Source organism: Squalius cephalus, assembly GCF_949319135.1.
Source record: "Squalius cephalus genome assembly, chromosome: 4".
In the NCBI taxonomy this organism is placed as follows: domain Eukaryota; kingdom Metazoa; phylum Chordata; class Actinopteri; order Cypriniformes; family Leuciscidae; genus Squalius; species Squalius cephalus.
Genome location: NC_137125.1, coordinates 47,590,828 through 47,616,131, shown reverse-complemented (window position 1 = coordinate 47,616,131; position 25,304 = coordinate 47,590,828). Strand labels below are relative to the sequence as shown.

At 37.1% G+C, this 25,304-nt stretch overlaps 1 protein-coding gene across 1 annotated transcript in view; it reads left to right on the top strand.

The window, feature by feature from the left end:
* Window positions 1–3,632: 3,632 nt before the first annotated feature.
* The window catches only part of stab2 (stabilin 2), a 30,696-nt gene continuing 9,024 nt past the window's right edge, over window positions 3,633–25,304 (top strand). The window contains exons 1-48 of the mRNA XM_079868495.1: window positions 3,633–3,939; window positions 4,678–4,805; window positions 5,683–5,789; window positions 8,254–8,339; window positions 8,427–8,493; window positions 8,596–8,691; window positions 8,784–8,906; window positions 9,440–9,636; window positions 9,754–9,884; window positions 9,981–10,114; window positions 10,935–11,017; window positions 11,104–11,247; window positions 11,445–11,588; window positions 11,723–11,785; window positions 12,237–12,353; window positions 12,440–12,493; window positions 12,582–12,662; window positions 13,179–13,331; window positions 14,071–14,130; window positions 14,317–14,412; window positions 14,534–14,620; window positions 14,707–14,818; window positions 14,905–15,082; window positions 15,706–15,799; window positions 15,877–16,035; window positions 16,550–16,645; window positions 16,750–16,845; window positions 17,042–17,089; window positions 17,912–18,048; window positions 18,166–18,274; window positions 18,374–18,451; window positions 18,707–18,796; window positions 18,902–19,009; window positions 19,128–19,259; window positions 19,346–19,474; window positions 19,556–19,618; window positions 19,900–19,995; window positions 20,125–20,320; window positions 20,409–20,504; window positions 20,636–20,681; window positions 21,352–21,431; window positions 21,530–21,655; window positions 21,834–21,910; window positions 22,730–22,801; window positions 23,089–23,208; window positions 23,288–23,332; window positions 23,412–23,489; window positions 25,148–25,300. Of these exons, the coding sequence (XP_079724621.1) occupies window positions 3,853–3,939; window positions 4,678–4,805; window positions 5,683–5,789; window positions 8,254–8,339; window positions 8,427–8,493; window positions 8,596–8,691; window positions 8,784–8,906; window positions 9,440–9,636; window positions 9,754–9,884; window positions 9,981–10,114; window positions 10,935–11,017; window positions 11,104–11,247; window positions 11,445–11,588; window positions 11,723–11,785; window positions 12,237–12,353; window positions 12,440–12,493; window positions 12,582–12,662; window positions 13,179–13,331; window positions 14,071–14,130; window positions 14,317–14,412; window positions 14,534–14,620; window positions 14,707–14,818; window positions 14,905–15,082; window positions 15,706–15,799; window positions 15,877–16,035; window positions 16,550–16,645; window positions 16,750–16,845; window positions 17,042–17,089; window positions 17,912–18,048; window positions 18,166–18,274; window positions 18,374–18,451; window positions 18,707–18,796; window positions 18,902–19,009; window positions 19,128–19,259; window positions 19,346–19,474; window positions 19,556–19,618; window positions 19,900–19,995; window positions 20,125–20,320; window positions 20,409–20,504; window positions 20,636–20,681; window positions 21,352–21,431; window positions 21,530–21,655; window positions 21,834–21,910; window positions 22,730–22,801; window positions 23,089–23,208; window positions 23,288–23,332; window positions 23,412–23,489; window positions 25,148–25,300 (5,052 nt within the window). The 5' untranslated portion in view covers window positions 3,633–3,852. The remainder of the gene's footprint in view (window positions 3,940–4,677; window positions 4,806–5,682; window positions 5,790–8,253; window positions 8,340–8,426; window positions 8,494–8,595; window positions 8,692–8,783; window positions 8,907–9,439; window positions 9,637–9,753; window positions 9,885–9,980; window positions 10,115–10,934; window positions 11,018–11,103; window positions 11,248–11,444; window positions 11,589–11,722; window positions 11,786–12,236; window positions 12,354–12,439; window positions 12,494–12,581; window positions 12,663–13,178; window positions 13,332–14,070; window positions 14,131–14,316; window positions 14,413–14,533; window positions 14,621–14,706; window positions 14,819–14,904; window positions 15,083–15,705; window positions 15,800–15,876; window positions 16,036–16,549; window positions 16,646–16,749; window positions 16,846–17,041; window positions 17,090–17,911; window positions 18,049–18,165; window positions 18,275–18,373; window positions 18,452–18,706; window positions 18,797–18,901; window positions 19,010–19,127; window positions 19,260–19,345; window positions 19,475–19,555; window positions 19,619–19,899; window positions 19,996–20,124; window positions 20,321–20,408; window positions 20,505–20,635; window positions 20,682–21,351; window positions 21,432–21,529; window positions 21,656–21,833; window positions 21,911–22,729; window positions 22,802–23,088; window positions 23,209–23,287; window positions 23,333–23,411; window positions 23,490–25,147; window positions 25,301–25,304) is intronic.

The following is a 25,304-nucleotide window of genomic DNA, read 5'->3' as shown; positions in this document are numbered from 1 at the left end:
CACTGGCCCATTCCTGCACGCTCTATGGGTGGTGCCATGCTCTATACGCCTTCCCAGAAGTCTGTAGGGGCTCGTGGCTGTGTCTGGTTGTGTTGGTTAAGGCCTGAGGGGTTTTGGATTGGCGGTACCGTTTTCCTGCCAATAACTGTTGCTTGAATGTCGAAAATTCCCACAACAACTGCTGTAGTCAATGTTAAGATTCTACACACGTCCTTTAGTGCTTGCTCTGCCTTAATTCATTCTGTATGTTTTCTCTGTTTCTTTTTTTCTTACTGTATCTCACCATACTGCTATGAAGTGATTGTTTAAAGCAATTCATAAGTCATTCTGATCATATATGAAATGGGTTAACTTTTCTTGTCTTGTATAAGTATGGGAGGAATATGAACAGAATGGATCTATCCATCAGTGACATGAATGTATCTGCCTCCATCTGGTGGATCACATAGTCTTGCCAGAGAAGAACACAAGAGGGAGATGAAGATCATTATTTCAGCACCCATGCTCTTGGTTAACTTTAGGCTATACTCAAATATATTTAACTTTGTTTTGGATTTGTTCAGAATACTGCCTTAAATAGATGAGGCAAAAATTGAATGAAAACATGCAAAACTCTTTTGCATTATTACAAATCATGTAAAGGAGCTACACATATGACACATATACACATATATACACATATGATTATGTTAGTTAGCACACATGACGTTGCCCTATATATGACAATTTTTACATTAAAATTAATGTAAAAATGTAGCCTTTTACATTTGCTTATATTTTTTGAAAGGAGGTAATTTAGTTGCAGGCGATTCACAGTATCATCACACGCAGATGGTGCTTATGTTTTTCCAACATCATTTAGCCTACAAACTGCATAAGATGGTGCCTCCTGGGTATTTTAATTTCCCAAAATATTCTCAGACAACGGGCTTCAAGTGCTCATGCATGCGGTTCGCACATCTGGCTTCTGAAGTTGAGTGAAAATTACGGAGTCTGTAATTACAGAGTCTAATTGTGATTGTCAAAACATTTGGTAACTAACCGGTAGGATACAGTTTTTATTATTGCTTGACAAAAAATTCAAGATTTCAATTCCATTCTTGTGATTTGATTCCGATTTTGATTCAATATTGACTAATTTGGATACATGTTTATTTTAAATTTTATTTACAAAAATAATCTCACCTAATGCTGTAAACATCGAGGGCCCAATCTGCTGGTATTATTAAAGGTTAAAAATAACAAATTAAATTAAATATAATGCAGTTTTTGTTATAATAACAATTATTTGATGACATAAGTAAAAATATAATAAATATGTAATATAGTGCTCAGCAAAATCTCCTCTCTAGCTATTTTTTCTATTCATTTAACATGCTATGGTCATTAAATGGCTTTCCTGAGGTAAATGTAACGTTATGTGACATAATTGTTCTCCTGCTGTTATACTGACCTCTTTCCGTGGTTGAAAAACACTAATTGGTCGATATTATGTATACTTTCGGTAAGTTGTACTGCATCTTTAAATAAAAAAGTAACAGATGATCGGTTCACGTGCACTTGAACTGAGGCGCTCAGCGATCTGTCACGTCACATTTACAAGCGCCAAACGTATTTTTGTCTGAATTACGTAATAAAATTGACGGAATCTAAGAGCTGAGAATTGGTTTAATATTAAAAGTACCTCTTTGCTCCGCAATTTTTCTGTGCGTGAGAAAATTGATGTGTGGCGTGAGAGCGTGTGAAAAGTGTCAATTGCGTGTGTCTCACGCTCAATGCGTGAGAGTTGATGTGCCTACATATAGGCCTACTAAAGAAACACGTTCAAAATTGTTGCCTTAACACGGCCAGAACGAGCGTGGCTATACTCTTTCTAAAGAAACACGTTCAAAATTGCCGCCTTTGACACAACCTACAGATTATTTCAAACGTTCGCGTTCCCTATTCGGAGTTATTGTCCCCATGCGCTCCTCGAATGAGCACATTTTGCCACTAAAAACAACACAAGGAATTTGGAAACTGCAACAACAACAACAAAAACACACGTTTGTACATGGTAAAGTATCATATATCTTAAAAACCCAAATTTAGCTTTCTAATAAACCTGGCATTGTGCACTCTCACATTATTATTGGTTCGTAAGCGTCTTTCTGAACAGTAATAGACTTGGTCGAAAAATTTCTTATGGTTAGTAGGCCTGGCCTATAGCTAGACGTTTATTGATGCCATATTGTATAGCACATTGTGTTCTTGTGGTTGGGCCGGGGTGTCAATATAAAACCTTGTTAGATTTTTACAGCTGGTTGGGAGTCAGTCCATTTAGGGTAGTTTCCAGATAACCATTTTAAATATCTTTTGAATGGTAGGCTTCTAGTTCTAGAGAAAATTGAGTGGGTGGTCATTAAGGTTTTAATTTGTTTTCATAGGCAGTTGAAAAACAACAAGCAACAGATGAATAAGTTGAAGAGCAATGTATATGCAGACTCACAATTATAAAACGTACTAACCTCCCTATCCAAATATATGCAGTGCACATGCACTTAATTCCTATGAAAGTTCTGGAACTATGAAAGGAAAGTCATGATGCAGCATTACATACAGGAAGTGTGTGTGTGACAGGGTATCTTCACCTGACCACTTGGCTTATTTATGAGTGAGGACATCCTGTCATTCTTCTGCCTTCAGCTTTATTTGTTCAGTTCATAAACATACGTTTTTCAGTGCTTCTGGAAATCGACCAGGTTCTTCCCAGCCTTCTACTTGGTCAACTGGAATTCCATTAACTATTCAGCAAAAAGTTGTCATTTTGTATTCAGAATCGTAAATGTGTTGCACCAATGCCAAAATCATGGTGTTTCTCTCTTCTGTATGAGACCAAGATTTCATGCTGCAAAAATCATGTTTTTTTCTGCCATTTTCTGGTTTTCCAGTAAAAATATGTAGACAACTTTCAAATTAGATTCATTTACTTCAAAGTCATAAATGTGTATTTCTTGAACTAATTTTATTTTTATTCCCCTATTGTTTTTTTTTTCTCTATCACTCTTTTTATCATAAGCCTCACTATATTTAGCTAGATTATGTTAGAAAAACAATATTCTTAAAACGAGAAAAATAACTATTTATAACAAACATTAAACCATTCAAAATAAACTTAAAAGGACTTAAAACTTAAAAATAGTATTTTTTTCCTACTATGGAAGTCAATGGGACCAGAAACTGTCTGGTTTCTGATATTCTTCTCTAAATATCTTCCTTTCTGTTCAGCAGAAGAAAGAAATTCATACAGGTTTGAAACAACATGAGGGTGAGTATATGATGACAGAATTTTCATTTTAAAGTGGAGTATCCCTTTAATTATATATTAAGACCAACACATTAATAATTTAGAAAAACGAGAGAAAAAAAAACTCACTGCATACATAGGCTATTGATGTGAACGCTTTGTAACCTAGAAATGAGGAGAGTATGAAGGTTAAGAATGAGTAGATAATTGTTCTGAAAAAATATTTGAAATATGATTTTCTTTTCTTTTCTTCTTCATCTGCAGTGCACTTGTCATCTCAGCACAACATCATATAAAATCTTTCTCTGTTTAATGTCTTTCTCTGGTCTACATGTTAATGAAAGAGTGAAGGATTTATGTGTAATGTTAAATGGATTTAGGTATGTGTCCGAATTTTTAGGGGAAGGTGTCGCCCTCTGACTCTCGTGTTGCTGTGGTACGGGAAAGAGAGAGGGAGGGATTGTTGAAAAGGCAGAAGGCCAGCTTGTGTGGCCACAGTCTGGTGAAGGACCCCAGAGAGACAGAAAGAAAGAGTGAGTGAGACAGAAATAGAAAGTATTATTACCATGAAGCTCATCTTAAACTCAATCTGTGGAGGTCTGATCCTACTGCTGGGGTCTGAGATACTCTGGGTGACTGGTGCAACATCACAGGTGAGATTCACACACATACTCGTGCAACATGCGGGTAATATGTGATTGCTTGTAAAAAATCTTAGTGTAATGTAACATTTTTAACAAATATTTTTGAAAATCAAGTATTTTGAATAGGAAATATAATTTGTTTTGGACTACTTCCTGTTGGACAATTTGTACTTGTACATATGCTTTCCAGGGTTAATCGGTAGAAATCTGTCTCGTTTGGGAATATCAGCTCGCTCTATTTCCATTTCCTGTTTACATATAGTAGATACCACTCAGTCTACAAGCTGGCAGAACAACATAAACATGCAATTTGCTTTGATATTAATGTTCATATCCGTTTCCAGGGATACTTTCTATTTAGTAAGAGAATGTTTACATTTCTGTGGTTGCAGTTGAAACATGTAGTACATGTATTGCTTTAAGATGCATGAACTATAAGCAAATCTTCAGTTTGAAATTCCCTGATTTGACATGTATAGTTTGACATGTCCCGTGGAATGCTGGGTAAAATAATCCTGAGAATGTCATTGGCCAGCTGTAAAGTCATGAACGAATCAGGTAAATCTCCTTGGAAAATCAGTGACAGGTGTTCCAGTGTGTTTTCCAGCTTTACTGTTTAAAAAAAACAAACACATGATATACCATATGAATTGTTGCCCTTCTGTAAGAGTCGGCACTGAAGACTCTTTTTTGTGAAAACTAATGTGCTATGGATGTGTGTGTGATTGTGTTGGTGTCTTTGGTCAGAACCGTTGTGATAAGAACATCCAGGTGGTGACTAAATCGACCTGTCATTCCTGCTCGATAACGCTTTTGGTGAAATGTCCCACTGGCTACACCAAGAAACCACCAGGGAAAAGCACAAAAGACTGCAGGTACAGTATATATGTTTCAATCATGACAACTTTTTGAGTGAGTTATTTAACCTGCATTTATTGGCATGGGGAATGGAATGTTCATATGCTTGATTTTGGCGGACGAGATCATGACTGAACTATTTATTTGTGTATGTCTGTCAGGTTTTGCTTACATTTTGGGAACCAAATGTGTCCACAAGGACAGTATAACCTGAAATCAGCTACATTGTGGGGACCAGCCAGTCACTATGAGGAAAAAGACACAATAATAACTAAATAAATAATGTCATTATCTCAGCTATAGAGCTAATGGAAAGTTTTGACTTTTTAAGGTCGACATGAAATGAAAGTGGCGATAGTCTTTTCTTCCCTATTATAATGTATATTTGAATTTGTATAGTGAAACAGCTTCTCGAAGAAAAAAATATAGGGTGGGTCTTGATTTTCTCCTTTGGGACTTGATTGGATTGTTGGACCGTAAAGGAGTAAAAAGTCTTTGAATTATCCTAATTTTTTTAATTGCAATTTTTAAATGTAATTAATTTGTGATTTTAAAGATTTTTAATGTAAGTCTCTTATGCTTACCAAAGCTGCATTTTTTAAAATAAAAAATACAGTAAAAACAGTCATATTGGGAAATATTAATATAATTGTATTATTTAAAAAAAAATATTGCCATCAGAGATCCAGACAAAGAATATTCTGCAATTTGTTTAAAATCTTTTTGCATTATCCTGAATTAAATACCATACTTTGATATCAGACCAAAAAAAAAAAAAAAAAAAAAAACATCTTTCATGACAAGATTAGGTGTTTCCCTTGTGCATAAACAAAGGGTTATGCTAGCATGAATACAAAGGCAATATTACATAATAATCTCTCTGTTTGTGTCTAGGTATGAAATCCCACCTAATTTGTCTGTGGCGGGCTGTTCGTATGAATGCTACAAAGACACGGTGGAACCCCAGTGCTGTCCAGGTTACTGGGGCAATGACTGTATTGGTGAGTTTCAGGTCATTGAAGAGGAATTCTGTTTTGTGTAGAATTGTGTTTGAATTCTGTTCCATAGAAGATCTATGACGTCAATAACCTCTTAAACCAGATAGATATGGCCCAAAAGTGATTGTTGTGTTCTTATCTGATTATCTAACACATTTTAAATGGCATTTATCATTTCCGTCATTCTGTGAGGGAAGATGCACTGAGGGAATATTTTGAACGGAAGAGTTAGACAGGAACTATCTTTATGTGACCGTAAAGTCTGAAACGCAAGTAAGGGGAAGCATGGCTCCTCTTGGAGAAAGAAGTGGAAAAACATAACTTTAATATTATCATTCCTACTTCAAAAAATCCTATAGGAATGCCAATAAATGTTAATCATAATTCATAATTGTTTTTTACAACGATTCTTCATAATTCTGTCAAAACCAATCCCAATGTGTTGTAATGAGATAAAATTACAACCATCCTCTAAAAATAAAATACGATCCCACTGGATTAACTGAACTTCCGGAAGAAATAAACTAGAGAGTAGGAATTTTAGTTAATCCAGCAGGATCTTATGTGACTCTTGAAGAATTCTTATTTGATCCCAATAATACCCTTTAGGATTGCTTCCAGATTATGATAGGAATTCTATTAGCATTATTTTGGGGAATTTTTGACTAGGGATATAAATCCTATATGCATGAATGTGACCTTCCACAGTTGTTGATATTTTGGAGTCACACTTTATCCATTTTTAACATTTTATGTGGTTATGAGACCATGACGGTCTTATTTCTCACAGTTGTTTTTTTCTGTGGGAGCTGTACAGTCAATAAGTATAAAATGACACGTGACATATTATTGTGTGTCTTGTCACACACTATGAGAGGAAGTTTTGAGCCGCTGTGGAACAAGGGATTTGTGTACTTCCTTCCCTCTGTGAGGGATATGGCAGATCTGTGCCTCCGTACCACTGGAATGTGCTGACCAACAAGCTGTGGAGGTCTCATTTCCAGTATTTCCTTTGCCTGTCAGCACTCACACAGATCCCACAATGAGTTCGCTGAGTCAAGCACTTAAGTTAACATGCGTTGTCTTGGTTTCTTTGGTCTCTTATCAGCAGAACTTCCTGCACTGTTCTTTGAAAGTCAAATGATTTGAACTTTGCGTCTATGAGACGGGTCAGCATTATGAAAGCTTGGTGAAGCATTATGAGAGGAAATGCATTTTTCCCTGTATTTGATTTCATATTTAACAAATCCAGAACTAAATTTATCTGAATGGCAGAAAGCATATTTATATTGAACCTGTTTATTTGAAGATTGGTACTTGGATCTATCAACACAATCTCATGGTTCACCATTGGTAGCTAATTCCTATGAATTTGTACGAGCTCATTTTTACTTTTTTGTTCGATCTGCTGCTCCCCAGTGGTTTACGGGTGAGGTTTGGGGAGGACCTTCATGCTTATCTTTTGCTAAAAAATCATGCATTTTCGTCCGATTCACATTGTATGAATTCATACAAAATCACCACCTTGTAAAATAGTTATGCTTTCCAGTGAGATTGCATTGGATCCACCCACAATTCCTCAAAATGTCTGTTAACAAATGGGACCTTATTGTAAAGTGTTACCGATTTTTCTTCAGAGTAAGTGCAGAAAATGTAAAGAATGTGCTGAAAGTGAGCCTGCTCATGAGGAACTGTCTGCATATGCTGCTAGTGTGATTTTTCTATTTGTGTTGACACGTCTTTGCATGGAGTGTCAATGTGTGTGATGTGCCGGGAAGGATCTGATCCGATGAAGGCCTAAGTGGTCAAACTTACAATGGCGGGAAGGAAAAGAAGAGTGAGGGTCAGTGGAAGAAATATAAGTGTTTGAAGAACAGAGGAACTCTGCTAACTCATATCCTCTTGTAGAGACCCTACCACCCCAAACCCACTGACCCCAGATCAGTCCTAGAAAACAGAATGATCTCAAATCCGTCTCACTCAAACTGAACACAGAACAGTCATGGCAAACATTTGCCCTCAAATCAGGTTCACGCAAACTCGCTGATCTCAAATCAGCCTCAACAAAGCTCAAAACTAAGATGAACTACATTAGATAAATACTACTTCTACAGCATTTATTAATCTTTGTTAATGTTAAGCTCTACATTTATTAATATTTTTTTTAAATCAAAAGTTGTATGTTAACATTAACTTATGCACTGTGAACTATAAATGAATAATTGTTTACAATAACTACTGTTAACAAATGAGACCTTATTGACCTAAGTGTTACCATTTTTCCCATTAATTCCCTGGGAATCAAATCTAATCTATGAGTTGATCTATGAGTTGTTAATGCCATGCTCAACTGGTAAATGTGTGATTGACATCTCCAAATTGGCCATTTTATCTGTTTGAAACAGAAGTTAAAAGAGATATCTTCACTTTAAACGTCACGAAATCTAATCCTTTATTCTTTCAATAGAGTGTCCAGGATCAGCGGCGAACCCATGCAGCAATAATGGAGTCTGCTCTGATGGTATAGGGGGCAATGGGACATGCACATGTGCAGTAAGTTTAATTTCCTTCTCTTGCTCTGTCTGAATCCCAGCACATAGTTATTGAGCACCCATTGAGACTTTTTGGGTGTTTTTGCAGCCAGGGTTTAAAGGAACAGCTTGCGAAGAGTGTAAAGAGAACTTATATGGACCCTCATGCAACAATGGTAAAAAGCCCCGCCCCCTTTTATTCTGTAGCAGGATTAATTGATTTGTTTTTTTTGTTTTTTGGTGTTGATACCATGCTCTGACTGCCTTGTGCTATTCAGTGTGTAGCTGCAAGAATGGCGTGTGTGACAGCGGCATGAAAGGCATAGGACAGTGCACATGTCTGTCTGGGTACACTGGCATAGACTGCGACCGAGGTAAGGCTTTGGATTATTATTCTGGGTGTATACAATACATGTGACATTGGATATTAAAGCAGCATGAGTGAATGTTTTTTTCCTCTCTTCAGAGCTCCCAGCATGTGCTGCTTTGCGGTGTGGGCCAGATTCGCGTTGTGTTGAGGACATGTCCATAGGGAAGCTTATGTGCAGATGCAAACCTGGTTATCAAGGTGATGGAGTCCAATGTACATGTAAGTACTGCACAAGCAAACAAAGGTTTGTAAAGCTAAGCTTGATTGAGGATTGGGTTAGATGTGACATTTTATTGATAGTAAGTTTTCTATAAAGACCATTTGAAATTATTTATATATATATATATATATATATATATATATATATAGATATAGTCGGAGGGTTAGGGTTAGGGTCTATTTTCTATTTTAATATATTTCAAAATGTAATTTATTCTAATGATGGCAAAGCTGAATTTTCAGCATCATTACTCCAGTCTTCATTGTCACATGATCCATAAGAAATCATTGTAATTTGATGATTTGGTGCTTGGTTTATTTGGTTAACAGGCTACTAAAAGCAACACAATTCTAAAACTCTTTATTTTGCACTAAACTCAAATATATTTTGCACCAAACCGGCAATAAACACTATAAATCTCAGTCCAGCATAGAAATGTATTCTGTACTGGTTTAATCTGTTCAATTTCAGCAGACGAGGCCTTGTGATCTCACAAAATCTGTTGTTTTCCTTTGTTGCATTGTCTATGCAGCAATTAACCCCTGCTTGAGAGGTGTGTGCCATGCAAACGCAGTGTGTGCGCATACTGGGCCTAACAAGCATGTCTGCACGTGTACAGAAGGCTACAGTGGAGACGGCCGTGTCTGCATGCCCATCGACCCCTGCCAGACTAACCTGGGCAACTGCACATCTCGTTCTACGCGCTGTGTGTATGACGGCCCTGGAAAGGTGTGTTTGTGTGTGTGTAAACATTGTAACACACTTTGCACTTATCTGAGCCACTTAAATGTACAGATTGCTTTGATTATGGTTTGCCCATCTACACAATCCTGCTGTTTTCCACAGGCTCACTGTGAGTGTTTGGAGGGGTTTGTGAAGTTTGTTGAAGGGGTGGGCTGCAGCATAAAAGATATGTGCAAACCAGACTCTTGCCATAAATATGCCGCCTGTGCCACAGTGGAACCAGGAAGAGTCGAGTAGGTGAAAATTTCCAATTGTTTATTTTTTTATGGATTTTGTTCACACTCTTTCTCACATATTCAAAACCACGGCTTCAATTCCAAACATTTTAGATGTAAGTGCCTTGAAGGTTACCTTGGAAATGGAAATATATGCTTTGGGAACATACTTCAGCAGTTGCAAGACTTGAATTCAAAGCCAGGAGGGAAGTGGACGGGTCAGCTCTCCAGTGCCATCACACTGTTCAGTGAGTGACTTATTGGGTTTTCACCATTTTTTAAAGATATTAGGTGTGTTTGACTTCATGCAGCATTGCACAGAACAATCAGCTTCTGACTTGAAGCGGTGCATGCCGTTTATAAACTTTTTCCGAATTGAGATGTCACTGATGCCATGTTACTGGGACATATGAAATCAAAGTATCGCAAGAGCAAATGAAGAGCAGTAATCTGGCTCAGTCAGCACCGCTTCTTCAGAGTAGCTGCACGAGCTCCGATGAAAACACTGCTGTTTCACGATTGGCTGGATTCACCAATGAGAACACTGGCGTGTGTTTCATGTTTATTCTGACACTGTTAGTTCTGCTAATGCACACAAATCCGTGCTTTTATAACAGTAAAAACTCTTTTCATGTAATCCGAATGTTACATTATGTCATGGTTATCAAAACAAAACTGACAAAAAATATATACCCCGTTTTATTGGTATTTAAATAATATAGGCTTATGTTGAACTTTATTCTTTTTATATTTATCTTTGGGGATTTAAGAAACACTGCATAAATGCCATTGCATGATAATAAAACGTTTATCAAAGTGGGATTCATTTGGAAGACAGACAGCACAAACACACTGTTTAAGCATCTAATCCACTTCATTTGGGATAAAGTATGCAAACACTGCATGAGCAGAAATTATTCGACTTGGCGTCTCCGTTTTCAACTGCTCCCCAGACTGCAAGCGACAATTCTCGCAGATCGGTTAAATGTAGTTGAAGTCGAACACACCTAGAGTATCACAATTACCTGTGAATACAGTATAGCGCTAATTTTATTTCTGCTGTTTCAGATAAAGTCATGTCGTGGCCCCTGACCTCCCTTGGACCGTTTACTGTGTTCGTGCCAGTGAACAAGGCTTTTAAAGACACATCTGTGAGTTAGACAGCACAAACACACCCACATATGATACATCCATCTAATACATTCAAACAAATGCTAAAAGAACGCTTTTGTTCCAGGTGAGAACCTTGCTGGCTAACGAGATGAGAGCTCGCTATCTTGCTAAGCTGCACATGGTTGCGGGAGAGGTGAACTCTGACTCTCTGAAGAAGGGAATCCTCTTCTATACTCTGACCGGCATGGCTGCCGAATCAATGACAGATGTAGGTGATTGAACCCAGGTTGTGTGTGCGTGTCCCAATTGTTTTCAAGGATGTGCAAATGCAGGATACAAGAGCGGAATCATCATATCCTGTTTCTTTCCTAAACTCTTTCCTGCTCAGATCTGTGTGTGTGTGTGTGTAATGATGACAGAGAATCATTAGATTGTGTCTCAAACTGGCAAACTTTTATTGTAAAGGCAGAGCAGTTAAAGATCCGTCTCCATGGTAGCCGTAAGAAAGGAACACTTGTGGAGCCAGACATCTTTGCCTCAAATGGAATAATTCATTTGGTTGATAAGCTGATGGATGCAGTTCCTTCTACTGTGATAAGCGAGAAAGAGGTTTGTGAAGCTGAAGGATTTCTTGGAAATTTGTGCTATATAAATGTCATACACTGATATAACATGCAAATGGGAGTTGTTTATATTTTATGTTGTTTGTTAGGAGTGCCAATTTGTTTATCTCTTATTTTCAGGAAAACCTGTTGCAGATTCTCTCAAAAAATGGAAAGTTCTCTCAGTTTAAGTCTCTTCTTGAGGTAACAGAGTTTTAAAGTCGATTAAACCCTAAATTCATGCACTTTAAGACATTTGATATTTTTTATTGCCTTTATTAAAGGGCAAATATTTGCTCACAAGATTTTTGTAATGTTTTCGAAAGAGGTCTCATAAACTCTCAAAGGTTGCATTTATTTGATTAAAAATACAGTAAAAACAGTAATGTTGTGAAATATTATTACAATTTAAAGTAAGTGTTTTCTATTTGAATATATTTAATGTATAAAATGTAATTCATTCCTTTGATAGCAAAGCTGAATTTTTAGAAGCCATTATACGAGTCTTCATGATCCTTCAGAACATTTCTTATTATTATAGATGTTGAAAACCGTTGTACTGATTAATATTTTTGTGAAAACATTTTTGATTCTTTGTTGTTTTATTTAGTTTTTTTTATTTATTTCTGACCCCTTTGATATTTCTGTTTCTCAGAAAACCAATGTGGCAAAAGTTTTAGAAGAAGAAGGACCTTATACACTATTTGCCCCAACAAATATAGCCTTTATGTTCCTAAAGCCTGGCTATTTAGACTTTCTTACTTCTGCGGAGGTACAGTGCAAATATATCATTTAACTGTGTTCTGTCCAGTCACAAAACCATCACTTTACATTTTCTTTTCATTTCTCCCAATTTAGGGTAAAACAAAATTACTTGAACTGATGCGCAATCACATAGTGTCCACTTCTCAGGTTTGTGTGTGGATGTCTGCGAATATATGTGTTCAAATCCATTTCTAAATCATCATTGATTGGGTACTGTCTGTTGTATCGTGTGCAGCTGAGTGCCAGCTTCATTGTGTCGAACCCTCGTGCTGTGACCATGGCCGACCAGGTCCTGACATTTAATGTGACGACTGCTGTGAGTATTGATCATTTATTAAAAAGAAAATATTTGTGCATTGCTCAGACATACTCCTAAATCCACATGTGTCTTTAATGAAGTAATAGCATATTTCAGCAAGTTTATTTCAGGGGCCATCAAAAGTATTTGTGCATTTAAGAAACACTGCATGAATGCCATTGCATTAGATAATAAAATGTGAATCAAAGTGGGATTAATTTGGAAGACAGACAGCACAAACACACTGTTTAAGCAAAACAAATGTGATGCAAAATAAAATTGTACTGAACTATTACTAAAGGTAACACAAACATTTTGCCTATTTGTACACATTCCAGTGGTCAAACGTTAATGTTCATAGTTGTGATGAACTACACCTGTAGTTACTCTAATAGGACACCTGTGTGAATTTGAGAGTAAATGACCACTAAAAATAATGTTACTGAAAACAATACAATGAAATTGAGACATTTTAATTGTGATTTAGGGGTCAAAATGCTTGTATTATAAAACCACTTATTCTGTCACACATAGGGGCAGATCCTGGTCAATGGGGAAGCTGTGCTGGAACTGGATGTTGAAGCAAAGAATGGCCGTCTCCATTCACTGGAGGGGCTGTTGATCCCTCCGTCCATAGAGCCCATCCTACCTCACAGGTGTGACACCAAAGAAACCAATATTTACAAGGTAAGCCATTTCTCCACTTGTGTTGACCAACCATAGCTGTAACAATACATCTTTCTGTCTTAAAGGTATTTCTATGTCAGAAATCCACCTACTGTCCCAGTTTTATGTATAAAGACAACTTCAAATAAGCCATTCAAAGGATGATTTGCTGTAAACGCTGTGGTGCTAATTGAACAATGGCAGTGGGGGATAGTGTTCAAAACACCTGTTAGGAAATTACACACTACATCTTTAAAGTTGTTGTTTGCACTTTTACATATGCAATAGATAGGCCTTTCGTTTGCAAGAAGTGATTGGCTGCATCCAAAATCACATACTTCCTTATTATACAAAAGGCAAAAAACATTATGTGACTAGAGTAGGAAGTCTGAATTCACAGTACTCATAAAAGAGTTGGCAAAACGTACCTAGATGACCTACTTCTTCCTGTGAGATTCTGAAGTGTGCATACTATGGACACTTTACTATCCTTTGAGGCCACGGGAGAGTTTGTGAATGGCAGTGAAGTGACGTAACGGAGACTGGTAGGTCACATGACAATGACAACATGGTGAATGTAGTATGTCTAAATTACATTCATATTACACACATTCATACTAGATAGTACATACCTTTTTTAACGGTCGCAAAGTAATTACTTATTTAAAATAAGTACCAACTCGAGAGTATTGAATTTTGGACGCAGCTCTAGTTACCATACTGACACGAGAGTGTGTGTCTTCTCTTCTCTTTGTCACAGGGTTCATGCGTTAGCTGTACACTTGTCTCCAAATCTACCTGTCCAACTGGTGAATCACTGGTAACCTGTTACATATAATACTATTAGTGCATGCTATAATTTAATACAGTAAAGCTTAAGTTAAAATATGTAACCTTACCTTTAAGTCTCAGTAGAACTTTGTATCAGGCTGGCGTTGAATTGGAGTGAAATTGTACACTGATTTTTTTGTTTTTGTCGCTCCTTTTTTGGACTTCTCATACTCAGGAAATATTCTCCAGAGGCTGTGTGTTCAGAAAGAGTGCTTTTGGCATGACCATACCCACCCATGGCTGTGCCCTCTTCTGCAATGAAACAAAGACTGTGAGTATTTGTTTCTCTATATTTAATACATTCAAATCAGGAAATGACATAATTTGCAACTACATCTAGTTTTGCTGGTCAATCTGATCCGGTCAAATTAGCCATTATTTGTCTTAACCAGACCCCTCGCTGCTGTAAAGGTTTTTTTGGACCAGACTGTTCCCCATGCCCCGGTGGTTTCACCGCCCCCTGTTCCTCTCATGGGAAGGTAAACCGCATACACATAATGCTCAGACTGTTACAGTATGCTACTTTTTAGGTGTCAAAACTTTTTTGTTTTTTCTTTTGTTGAAGTGCTCAGAAGGCATCGATGGAAATGGCACGTGCCAGTGTGAGCCCAATTTCAAGGGATCACACTGCCAATACTGTGCCGACTCCAACAAACATGGCCCGTTTTGTGACAAAAGTATGAATTTATTTTACAGCACTACGTTTGGGAATAATTCAAATGTTTAATAACAATATTTACTTTGCGTCCCTCTCATATACCAGCTTGTGCATGCATCCACGGAGTGTGTGATAACCGTCCAGAAGCCAGCGGTAAATGTAAGCAGGACTCCTGTAAAGACGGCTATGCCGGAGAGTTCTGTGAGCTGCAGACCCAGTCGTGCGGGCCCAACCAGCCCTGCCATGCCCATGCCAACTGTGTGTCCAATAGGGAAGCGCTTATGTGAGTGTTCTATGTCCTTCCATGTTTTAGAGGGAGACAGCGACAGAAATCACCTGTGCTTAATTTATTTATTACATTTTATACTTTAGGCATAGGAATTTCAAACTGGGGTTTGGAGACCCCTGTGGTGAAAGGTGGCCAAAATTTCAAAGAAGAAAATATAAAAAAATGTAAAGAAAATGCAGTTTAGACATTATTTATTGTTAAAAAGTGCTATACAAATAAAAAAATAAATAATAATAATAATAATAATTATTATTATTATTATTATGTCCAGATTTAATTATTCCATTATTAATATTACACTGTCTTTCTAAAACATTGAGTTTTTTTAGACCAAGTTACTTTAGACCAATATTTATTGTGAAAAGTGCTATACAATGAATTTGAATTATTACAAATATTATGAATTAATATTATTTCCAGACTTTATTATTTAATTTTTATCATCACACATTGAGTCTTACATGTATAGCTGTTTTTTTAATTGTGGGAAGGAAGTCCTTTACACGGGGACCATCATATTTACTTTACATTTTTTTTTGCAGAAAAAAACAAATGAATTTAAGAAAGGGGAACGCATATGGTATATGACTTGTACTTGTTACATTGTTTTATTTTAGGTGTGTATGTAAGCCTGGTTACCAAGGGGATGGATACATGTGCATTGAAAGTGATCCTTGCGCTTTACCACATCGCGGAAGCTGCAGCGTCAATGTAAGTCAAATGCATCTGTGTGCTTGTGTTTTATGTAAGCATGCCATGATAACATGTTTATTCTCGCTTACTCTCAGGCCAAATGCATAAAGACCGGTCCAGGCACACACACATGCCAGTGTCTGAATGGTTGGAGGGAGGATGGAGATGAGTGCCAGGCCATCAATAACTGTCTGGATCCATCCAGAGGAGGGTGTCACCCCAATGCCACCTGTATCTATGTGGGCCCAGGACAGGTGAGGGGGTCGTTGTGATTCCCAAACCCTGTCTTCCTAGATTTAGTCAAGTCACCTTTGTTTATATAGCACTTTATACAATACAGATTGTCTCAAAGCAGCTTTACAGTGATAACAGGAATGCATTTATGCATTTCGGCTGTTGTTCAGCTGTGTTGATTCAATTCCGTTGTAAAGATCATCAATAATTAAATTAGTTCATTTCATCTTTAAAGCAGTTCTGCAAAAAAATAATGTCATCAACCAGCTCAGTTCAGTTCTCATACAACAGCATCAGTTCAGTCAGATCAATAATATTGTTGAATATTAAGTGTCCCCAACTAAGCAAGCCAGATGCGACAATGGCAAGGAAATCAAACTCCACTGGTGACAGAAAGGAGAAAAAAACCATGGGAGAAACCAGGCTCAGTCAGAGGTCCAGTTCTCCCCTGGCCAACGAATCAACACAGTGTGATCATGATTCAGGCTGCATCAAAATATTTACAGTATTTTTGATGATTGATATTCTCCCTAGAGTGATTGTGCTTGCAAAAGTGGTTACCACGGAAACGGGAATCAATGTGAACCTGTCAATCAGTGTGTGGATCAGAACGGTGGATGCCATTTCCTGGTCAGTGTTCGAACAAGTCATCGCACACCTGCACAGATCTTTACATACAATGTATACATGTATGCACATCAGCTTCTTCCTTTCATTTTGACGTTTTCTCATAGGGTGCGTGCAAGTTCCTGACCCCAGGTGGATGGCAGTGTGTGTGTGAGGACGGCTACGATGGTGATGGAAAAATTTGTTATGGTACCCTAGCACAGGTATCGTATATGACTGACTCTATGTTAAAGTTTTAGTGTTATAATTTGATGTGGTTATGCAGACGCACAACTAAATAAAAAATGAAATGCATTTTTTGAACTGCTAATACTTCAAACTGTATTAGTAGAACCTATTTGTATTTATGATTTGTATTATCATAAGTATTCTTAAAGTTGTTTAATTTTGTTTTTGTAGGAGGTGGCAACAAACCCAAATCTTCAAGCATTCAACCTCTGGATTGCTGTAAGTTTTAAATTTTAGTGTTCTAAAAGTATTTATGCAACAGCTAGTTCGACTTTAATTGGTCAAGCAGAGACTGCTGATATTCAGTCCTCGGATATTTTTTTTTACTTTTCACTGTTTGTATCACTCCACTTGTCTGTGTTTGCACATTCCTGACAGGCTGTTTACATTTAGTGATGGGGAGTTTTTCTGCAGGTTACATCGTACACCAGCAGGTGGCGACAATTGACTCTTTATTAGTGAGTCAATAAATCATTCACTCAAGGGATTTGCTCAAAAAACACTGCCTGCTTCTGAAATCGCATACTCTCTTGAGTAGGTAGTTATATAAAAAATACTTACTTCACTAGTGCTAAAAAAGTATGTTATTTATAGTGTGAATGTAATCCAGATGTAATACATTCGCCATGTTCTCATTGTTAGCTGTCCCTTCACTGCCATTCACTAATCCTCTCCCATGGCCTTATGGGATAGTAAAGTGTCCACCATTATGCCCACTTTAGAATCTCGCCGGAAGTAGTAGGTCATCCGGGTACATTTTGTCTACTCTTTAATGTCAAATACTGTTTTTCGCCTACTATAAGGGAAGTATTCGATTTTGAAGGCAACCAACCACTGATTAATTCAGAACCTAAATGAGTGAGTCATTGAATCATTCAGTCCTTTGATTCATTTAGATAAAAAAAAAACACTGATTCATTCAGTAATGTCAGTTAATACTCTCTACTACTAAATGTGCAACAGTTCTGTTGTGGCTTCGTTTTGGAGCAAAAATGTATAAATGTTGTTTGAGTTCCTAATAAGTTCTGGAATATTCCATAGCGAGCGGATCTTTCTCAGCTACTGTCAGAGGCAAACAATTTCACGCTCTTCGTGCCATCGGCTCAAGCCACAGAGAAAATAAGTAAAGAAGACAAAGACTTCTGGATGACCCGCAGTAATCTTCCTAGTCTTGTAAAGTAAGTGTGGTCATGCAACCACATCAGCTAATTTGTCATATTGCAATATTTTTGGTAACAATTAATTCTTGTTTCACTCCTTTACTTTAATACAACTTGCTGTTTTTTTTCTCACAGAAATCACATAGTTTCTGGGATATTTGCTCTAAACGATCTTTGTACCTCCCCATCCCCACGACTGGTTTCCCTTTTGAAAAGGACACTTCCTGTTTACACAACCAATGATGTGAGAGGGAAACATCTTATCTTTACCATTAGTCCCAGTGTCTCTTAACTTTGCTATGAGATTTTGTTTATCATTCTGTGTTTCTCTCTTTTTATCCAGACAACCAATGTTGCAGGAGGAAATATAACTTTTGGAGATATGGCAGCAAAGAATGGAGTTATACATCTTATTGACAAAGTAAGCCACTAGAGTCTTTCAATATTGTTCTCAAATAAAAACACATACAACTTTGGTTGGCATTTTCAACAAATTGTATACAGGTTGCCTAATTATGTTGTTGTGCAAAAAGTGTGTGGTTTCACATTTTTATCTTAAATTTAAAATAAAGGGCAAACTTATTGATGTAATGATTTTGTGTGAATATGCACACACAAATGCAGAACAAATACATATGCACAGATTGAAGAAATATGCCACTGTTGTCCTCTCCAGGTGTTGATTCCTGAGCGACAGATGAGTGAAGGTTTACTGGAGGTGTTGAGTCAGAGGTCTGATCTCTCTCTCTACCGCAGCTCTCTTTTGGTGAGTGTCTTGTAGGCCTGCCGCACCTCAAATGACAATAATCGTACTCTGCATATGGCTTGGACTGCTGTGAATTGTGTTTTTGAATTGTACTTATTTTGCCAGAAATATAACCTGACTAACGAAATGGAGGAGTCTACGGGCTATACTGTGTTTGCTCCGACAGACAGCGCAATCCAAGAATACCTCAGAAGAACGGGCAAGGAGTCACTGGTATCATACAAACACACAAATACACAAAGCCTTAGTGGTTACAAGTGATATTAAGTATATAGTATCTCATTCTTGTGTAATGGATTTTGTGTGGGTGTGTGTGTGTGTTTGTTCCCAGGGGTTAAACGTGACACAGTATCACATTATACTGAATGAGAATTTAAAAGATGGAGATTTGGTGGATGGACTATATAAAGATACTATGCTTGGCTTTTCGTACCAACTGGGAATTTTCCGACAAGAAAAGAAAGTAAGTAATGGGTACATTTTTAAGTCAACCTGTTACAGTAAATTAATTGTTTAGTCATGGATATATAATGGATTTCTCTGTCTTAGTTGCTTGTAAATGAGGCTGAGGTGAACGTGACCGATATAGAGACCAGTAAAGGGGTAATCCACACAGTGTCTGCTGTCCTGAACATACCCAACAACCGCTGTGACAGAGCTACCTCCAAAGTGTTCCGGGTGCAGTATATCTATTTAGCCTGGTCATTTTCTTCTTTATCCTTAGAATATCCATTTTAAATATGTATATTGTGTCTGTAGGGACAGTGCATAGATTGTTTCCAACCAACTACGAACCCTTGCCCTTCAGGATCAAAAAGACTGGTGGGTGCACACATAAAGTGGTCCCAAAAATGCTTATGTCAAGATTTTATTTTAAGATAGGGTCATTTTCACGATTCACTTTTGTACTCAAACTTTAAATATATCAAATGCATTTATAATGTCTGATATCAGTTTGATTGGCTGAGACATTCAATAGATCAAAAATCAAAGATTTCTCCACATAAATTAATATAATTTTATCAGATTATTTAATTTGATTTGATCAATTGTAATCTTCATTGATATTTTAAAAATGTTTCCTATTAATTGTTTATTCTCAGATGAGGCCAAAGACAAGATGCAGGTACCATCGAGTATATCATGAAAAGACACTGCCGGCCATTGGATGTAAACATTTTTGTGAGAAAGTCAACATTGTATGTACATTATACATTCTCTTTTCACATTTATTCTTGCATTATTCATAAGCAGCAGGAACTTTCTGGATTTCAGAATGGAATAAATGTTAGTTTCAGTATGAAATTACTTTTTCTCTCTGTTTGCAGGAAAGAAAGTGTTGTGAAGGGTATTATGGCATCAACTGCGAGAAGTGTCCGGGGTCAGAAGGTCAGCCCTGCTTTGGCAATGGTGTGTGTGTAGACGGGATCAACGGCACAGGGGTCTGTCAGTGCAACCAGGGTTTTAACGGCACTGCATGCGAATCTTGCCAGGATGGCAAATATGGAATTCACTGTGATCAAGGTATCAGAGATTTAAAAGCACATACTTGAACATACTGCATACTATGTGAACAGTGATCTCATACAATATGCACTTTCTTTCTGTTTAGAGTGTAAGTGTGTCAACGGACGCTGCAAAGACAATGTGGATGGAGACGGCACCTGTGCCTGTGATCTGGGCTGGAGAGGAATAAACTGTGCCATTGGTATGATTCTTACCTTTCACACCCATACATTCTCTGGCTCAAATTATTTGGATGCCTTTCAACATTAGAGTATATACAATAAATATATTGTAATCTGTAAATTAAAATGAAGATATGTTAACTATTTTCAGCTATTACATCAGATATGTGCGGAGGAAAGTGCCACAGCAGTGCAAAGTAAGTTTGCTTTCAAAATACCCACTACCAAACAGGTAGCATGTTACCTTTTATAGACCATAGTGTAGGAATATGGTAATCATTCATTACCATAGTTTAAATCAAAGTTCTACAGTACTACCATCTGTATCACATAAATGGCACAGTCCCAAAGCATTCTTGGGTGAATCTCATGAAATCTATGAATAACATGTCATATCAAAATTAAAGCTCATAAACTTGAGCTTTAAAATAGTTTCAGCCACCTTCAAGGCCTTAACATCAAGAGCTTTTCTTCTTCTTCTATGGGATTTTACGGCAGCCGGCATCCAAAAAAGTTGCATTGCATCAAGAGCTTTTTAGGCAAACAGTGTCTTTTAAGAGGAATCTATACAATTAGCAACAGGTGCACCCTCTAACTGAGGGAGTGGTTTGAAATTAGTCAAATTGGTAAAATTATAATTGGTTTCTTGGGAACAATGTATCTAAAAAAAAAAAAAAAAAGGGGTTTTCTAGACCTGCTTCAGAAGAGGTGTACACCTGTTGCTAATTTTCTCATCTACAGTTGGTTGAGCACTTGCTTTTTAATGTTTTGTGAAATGTTCCACCATGTTTTTGTGACCCATACATTCTATGGTTTTCAAATACTGTATTTACATTGAGCTTGAGTTAACTTGTTTGTGTGTTGTAGCTGCTTGCTGAACGTAGTGGACAGCACATATTACTGTAGTTGTGCTGCAGGATTTCAGGGTAATGGCACATATTGTACAGGTAAGCATCTCAAGAAACCTTCAAACACTTAAATAACTGTTTTAGCCAATGATTTAGAATGGTGATTTTACAATATATGGTGTTATCTCTATCTCAAGCGGTAGATGCATGTGCAGAAAAAAATGGTGGTTGTTCTGTCCATGCCGTGTGCAAGCGTACTCTCCCAGGACGGAGAATATGTATGTGCCTTCCTGGTTATGCAGGCGATGGACAAGTATGCGTTTGTAAGTGTGCGTTTAATACTCAATTTGTAGGCTAATGTACTCACAACACCACTGCCCTAGGTTTAAATGTCCATGAAACACAATTTATATTTAAACATATATTGTGAAAGTACTGTTGTGCATTTTAGAAGAAAGGTAAACAATTGTATTTGTAATGTGTTACTGTGTGTGTCTGAAGCCATCAATCCATGCCTGGATGGTAATAACGGGGAATGCCATGCAGATAGTGACTGCATTCATACAGGCCCTAATAAGGTAGGAGGCTAACATACAGACCATCCACAAAGCCAGCAAACAATCAAATACAATTGTATAAGTGAGTCTCACAAAACCATGTCCACAACACATTTCATTCAAAAAAAAAAAAAAAAAAAAACTGCCCTTTGAAGGCCACAGTGCTGAAGAGTTTAGCACTAACATACATGCCTAGTTTAAATCAAATGTTTTGATTATCTGGTTTGAGTGCGTTTAATTCAAGTTGTTCAATGAAAACAAAACTACAATACAAAGATTTTAAATCAGCATAAAGGCAGCACAACAAATACAATATAAACTTAAAGGGATAGTTCACCCAAAATGAAAATTAGCCAATATTTTTGTACCTCTAACCCCAGTGGGAGTGGGGTGTGTGCACGTGTTAATAAAGGCCTTCTGAAGTGAAGCAATTCGTTCGTGCAAGAAAAATATTTAAAACTTTATCGACTAAATTAACTAGCTTCCGGCAGACGGCCGTACGAGAGTCGGCTTCATGTTTGTTGAAAAGTTACACTTCAAAAAGTTCATGTTTGGGTGAAGATACAATGATTTGATTTAATTCTGCTTGAAGTAATGGCCGTACTAATACTACCATGACAAACAATACATTTATTACTTTATTGCATTAGAGAAGAGAACTGGACAAAGTCTGCATTAGTATGAAAGTGACAGAAGATGAAACGCATAATTAAGACCAATAAAAAACAAAACATTAAATTTGATTTTGGATTGTATAATAACCTGGACATGATTTTGAAAGACTCACCCTTAGAATAACTTTGAATTGATGCAAAGATTTTTTTTTTTTCCCTCTCCCAGTCAGCATGCTACTGCAAACCAGGCTTTTCTGGGAATGGAAAGCAATGTGAAGCCATCAACGTCTGTAAAGAGGTACATGATTTTTTTTTTTTATAGCTATATTAAAATGACTACATTAGTTTTCAACTGGTTTCACTGCATAACCTTAAACCACAACTGTCCTTTAAGGCAAAAGATTTAATCTATCATTGGTTACTAAAGGTTTAGGAATGTCAATGGTTTGACTGGAACAGGCCCACTTCTACATTCATTTCAGAGTCAGAACCCACCAGTTGACAACCACTGTATTACAATCTTGACATTGTGGCAGCTTACAGAATAGTATGAATAACATGGCACACAATTACTTGTTTTGTCAGAAAAATGGAGGATGCGACAGTTATGCATACTGTACCATGACAGGGCCCCTGGAGAGGAACTGCACTTGTAGGCTTGGCTTTATTGGCGATGGAGAGAGTTGCAAAGGCACCCTGCAGAAGGTTAGAAGTACGGAAAACAAACAGGCACACAAGTGAAACAATACCTTAACAGTCAGTTCAACTCATTTTTCTTTTTTAGGAGATCCTAAAAAGAAATGCTGAAAATGTTTACGCGGGACTGTTGGTAAGCTGAATTTGTTATTTACACACTTGTTTTTTACCCTGAGATTGTGATCGGACTAAGGATTCTTTATTTTTTACAGAGGATTAATCCTGAACTCGGAAATCGTGGCCCTTTCACAGTCTTTTTACCTAATTCAAAAGCTTACAAACCACCAGAGGTAAGACTTGAGTGCTGCACTATAATGGAAAGTTAGTGAACCCTTTGAAAATCTGACTTCTGCATTGATCACTCAAATGTGGTCTGATCCAATTAAGTTTAAGACAAACACAATCTCACTTAACTTGCGCACAAACAGTTGTACTCTATTCTATTGAAGACGTTGACAGACTGGAAAGTGTTACAACTTCACCAAAAGCTAAGTGGATTCAATTAAGGAGATGAGATTGGACATGTGAGTTACCCTGCCCTTTAAATAAAGGCACACAAAGCCTGGTTACTTGCAGATCTGCTCTTAAAGATCAGTTAGAGGGAATCATAGTGATCACAAATGCTTTCACAGGATCTCTAGACCTTGATGGGACAATGACCCAAAGCACACAAGTAAATCAAAAGAACGTCTGAAAAAGATGTCCTTAACCTGAAAAAAGAGAAGAGTCATGAAAAGAAGTTTAAAATAACAGTCCACATTTTAGAAGTAATCAATGCAGAAATCCAGATTCACAAACCAATGAGACCATGTGAATGTTAGGAGCTTAATTTGATGACCATTTTATATTGACTATTAATTATTAATTTATATAATGCACTGCACAAAATATAGTATAATATAGCATAACTAACTTATTGACTTGCTATGTTCCTGGCCGCTAAACCAAGTGGCTTAAATATAGAGTATTTAATTAAAGGGATAGTTGAACAGATGATATTTTAAAGAATGTCAGTAACCAGACAGTTGTCGGCAGACTTGGCACCATTGACTTCCATAGTTAAAAAAAAATAAAAAATACTATGGAAGTCAGTGGGTGCAATCAACTGTCTGGTTACCAACATTATTCAAAATATCATCTTTTGTGTTCAACAGTACAAAGAAATTCATTCAGGTTTGAAAACTTGAGGGTGAGTAAGTAAAGACAGTTTTTATTTTTGGGTAAACTATCCCTTTAAAAGGACTAGTAAGAAACACTTCTATACGACATTAAAAAAGGCAAAGCTTACCATTAGATGCAGTATATCACAAGCTAAAAAAAAAAATAAGAGAAAAATTACCTCCTACAAAACAAAAACAGGAAAAAATTGAGCTTTATTGATGGGAAAAATCCACTTACTTGAAGCAATGAGCAAGAAAACTGCTCACACATTGCAGTGAACCATCTTATAGCAAATGCCTGAAGCTGGCTAATTACTTAAATGGTAGCAGTATTAGGAGCATGCATGCTCATTGGCTGACAAATGACATGCTTATTAGCTCATTTGCACAGGATGCAAGCTGATTGGCTGGCAGATTACAAGTAGATGACCTATCAGCTTGTGCCATGACTGGCTGGAAGATTATACATCAAGTGATATGTCAAAGAATGTTCTGGACAAAGAATATGTCCAGAAAAATCCAATTAGATTGTCACTGAGCCAAACTCAAGAATAGAAAAGGAAAATATGGTTAATTGTCATTTAAAAAAAAATGTCCCAATACTCTTAAAAATTCTTCAGACTTTAAACAATATGACCTGGTCATGGACAGGTTTTCTGAGATTCACCTAAATGGCCTTTGACTGTACATTATATCTGTCTCTTAATAAGTGTCAAGAATAGTAAGACGATATTGTGATGTGATAGTGGATTTCTATAATGTTACTGATTAGTCCTGCTTTTATTTAGTTGCCGGACATTGAAAAGATGATTCGCTCTAAAAGCGCCCAAATCCTGAGGTACCACATAGTGGCCTGCCGTGCCCTCCTGCCAGAAGATCTAATGCAGCCTCGTAACCTGACCACACTTACTGGTGACATCCTCACCATTACGTACTCAGAGGTAC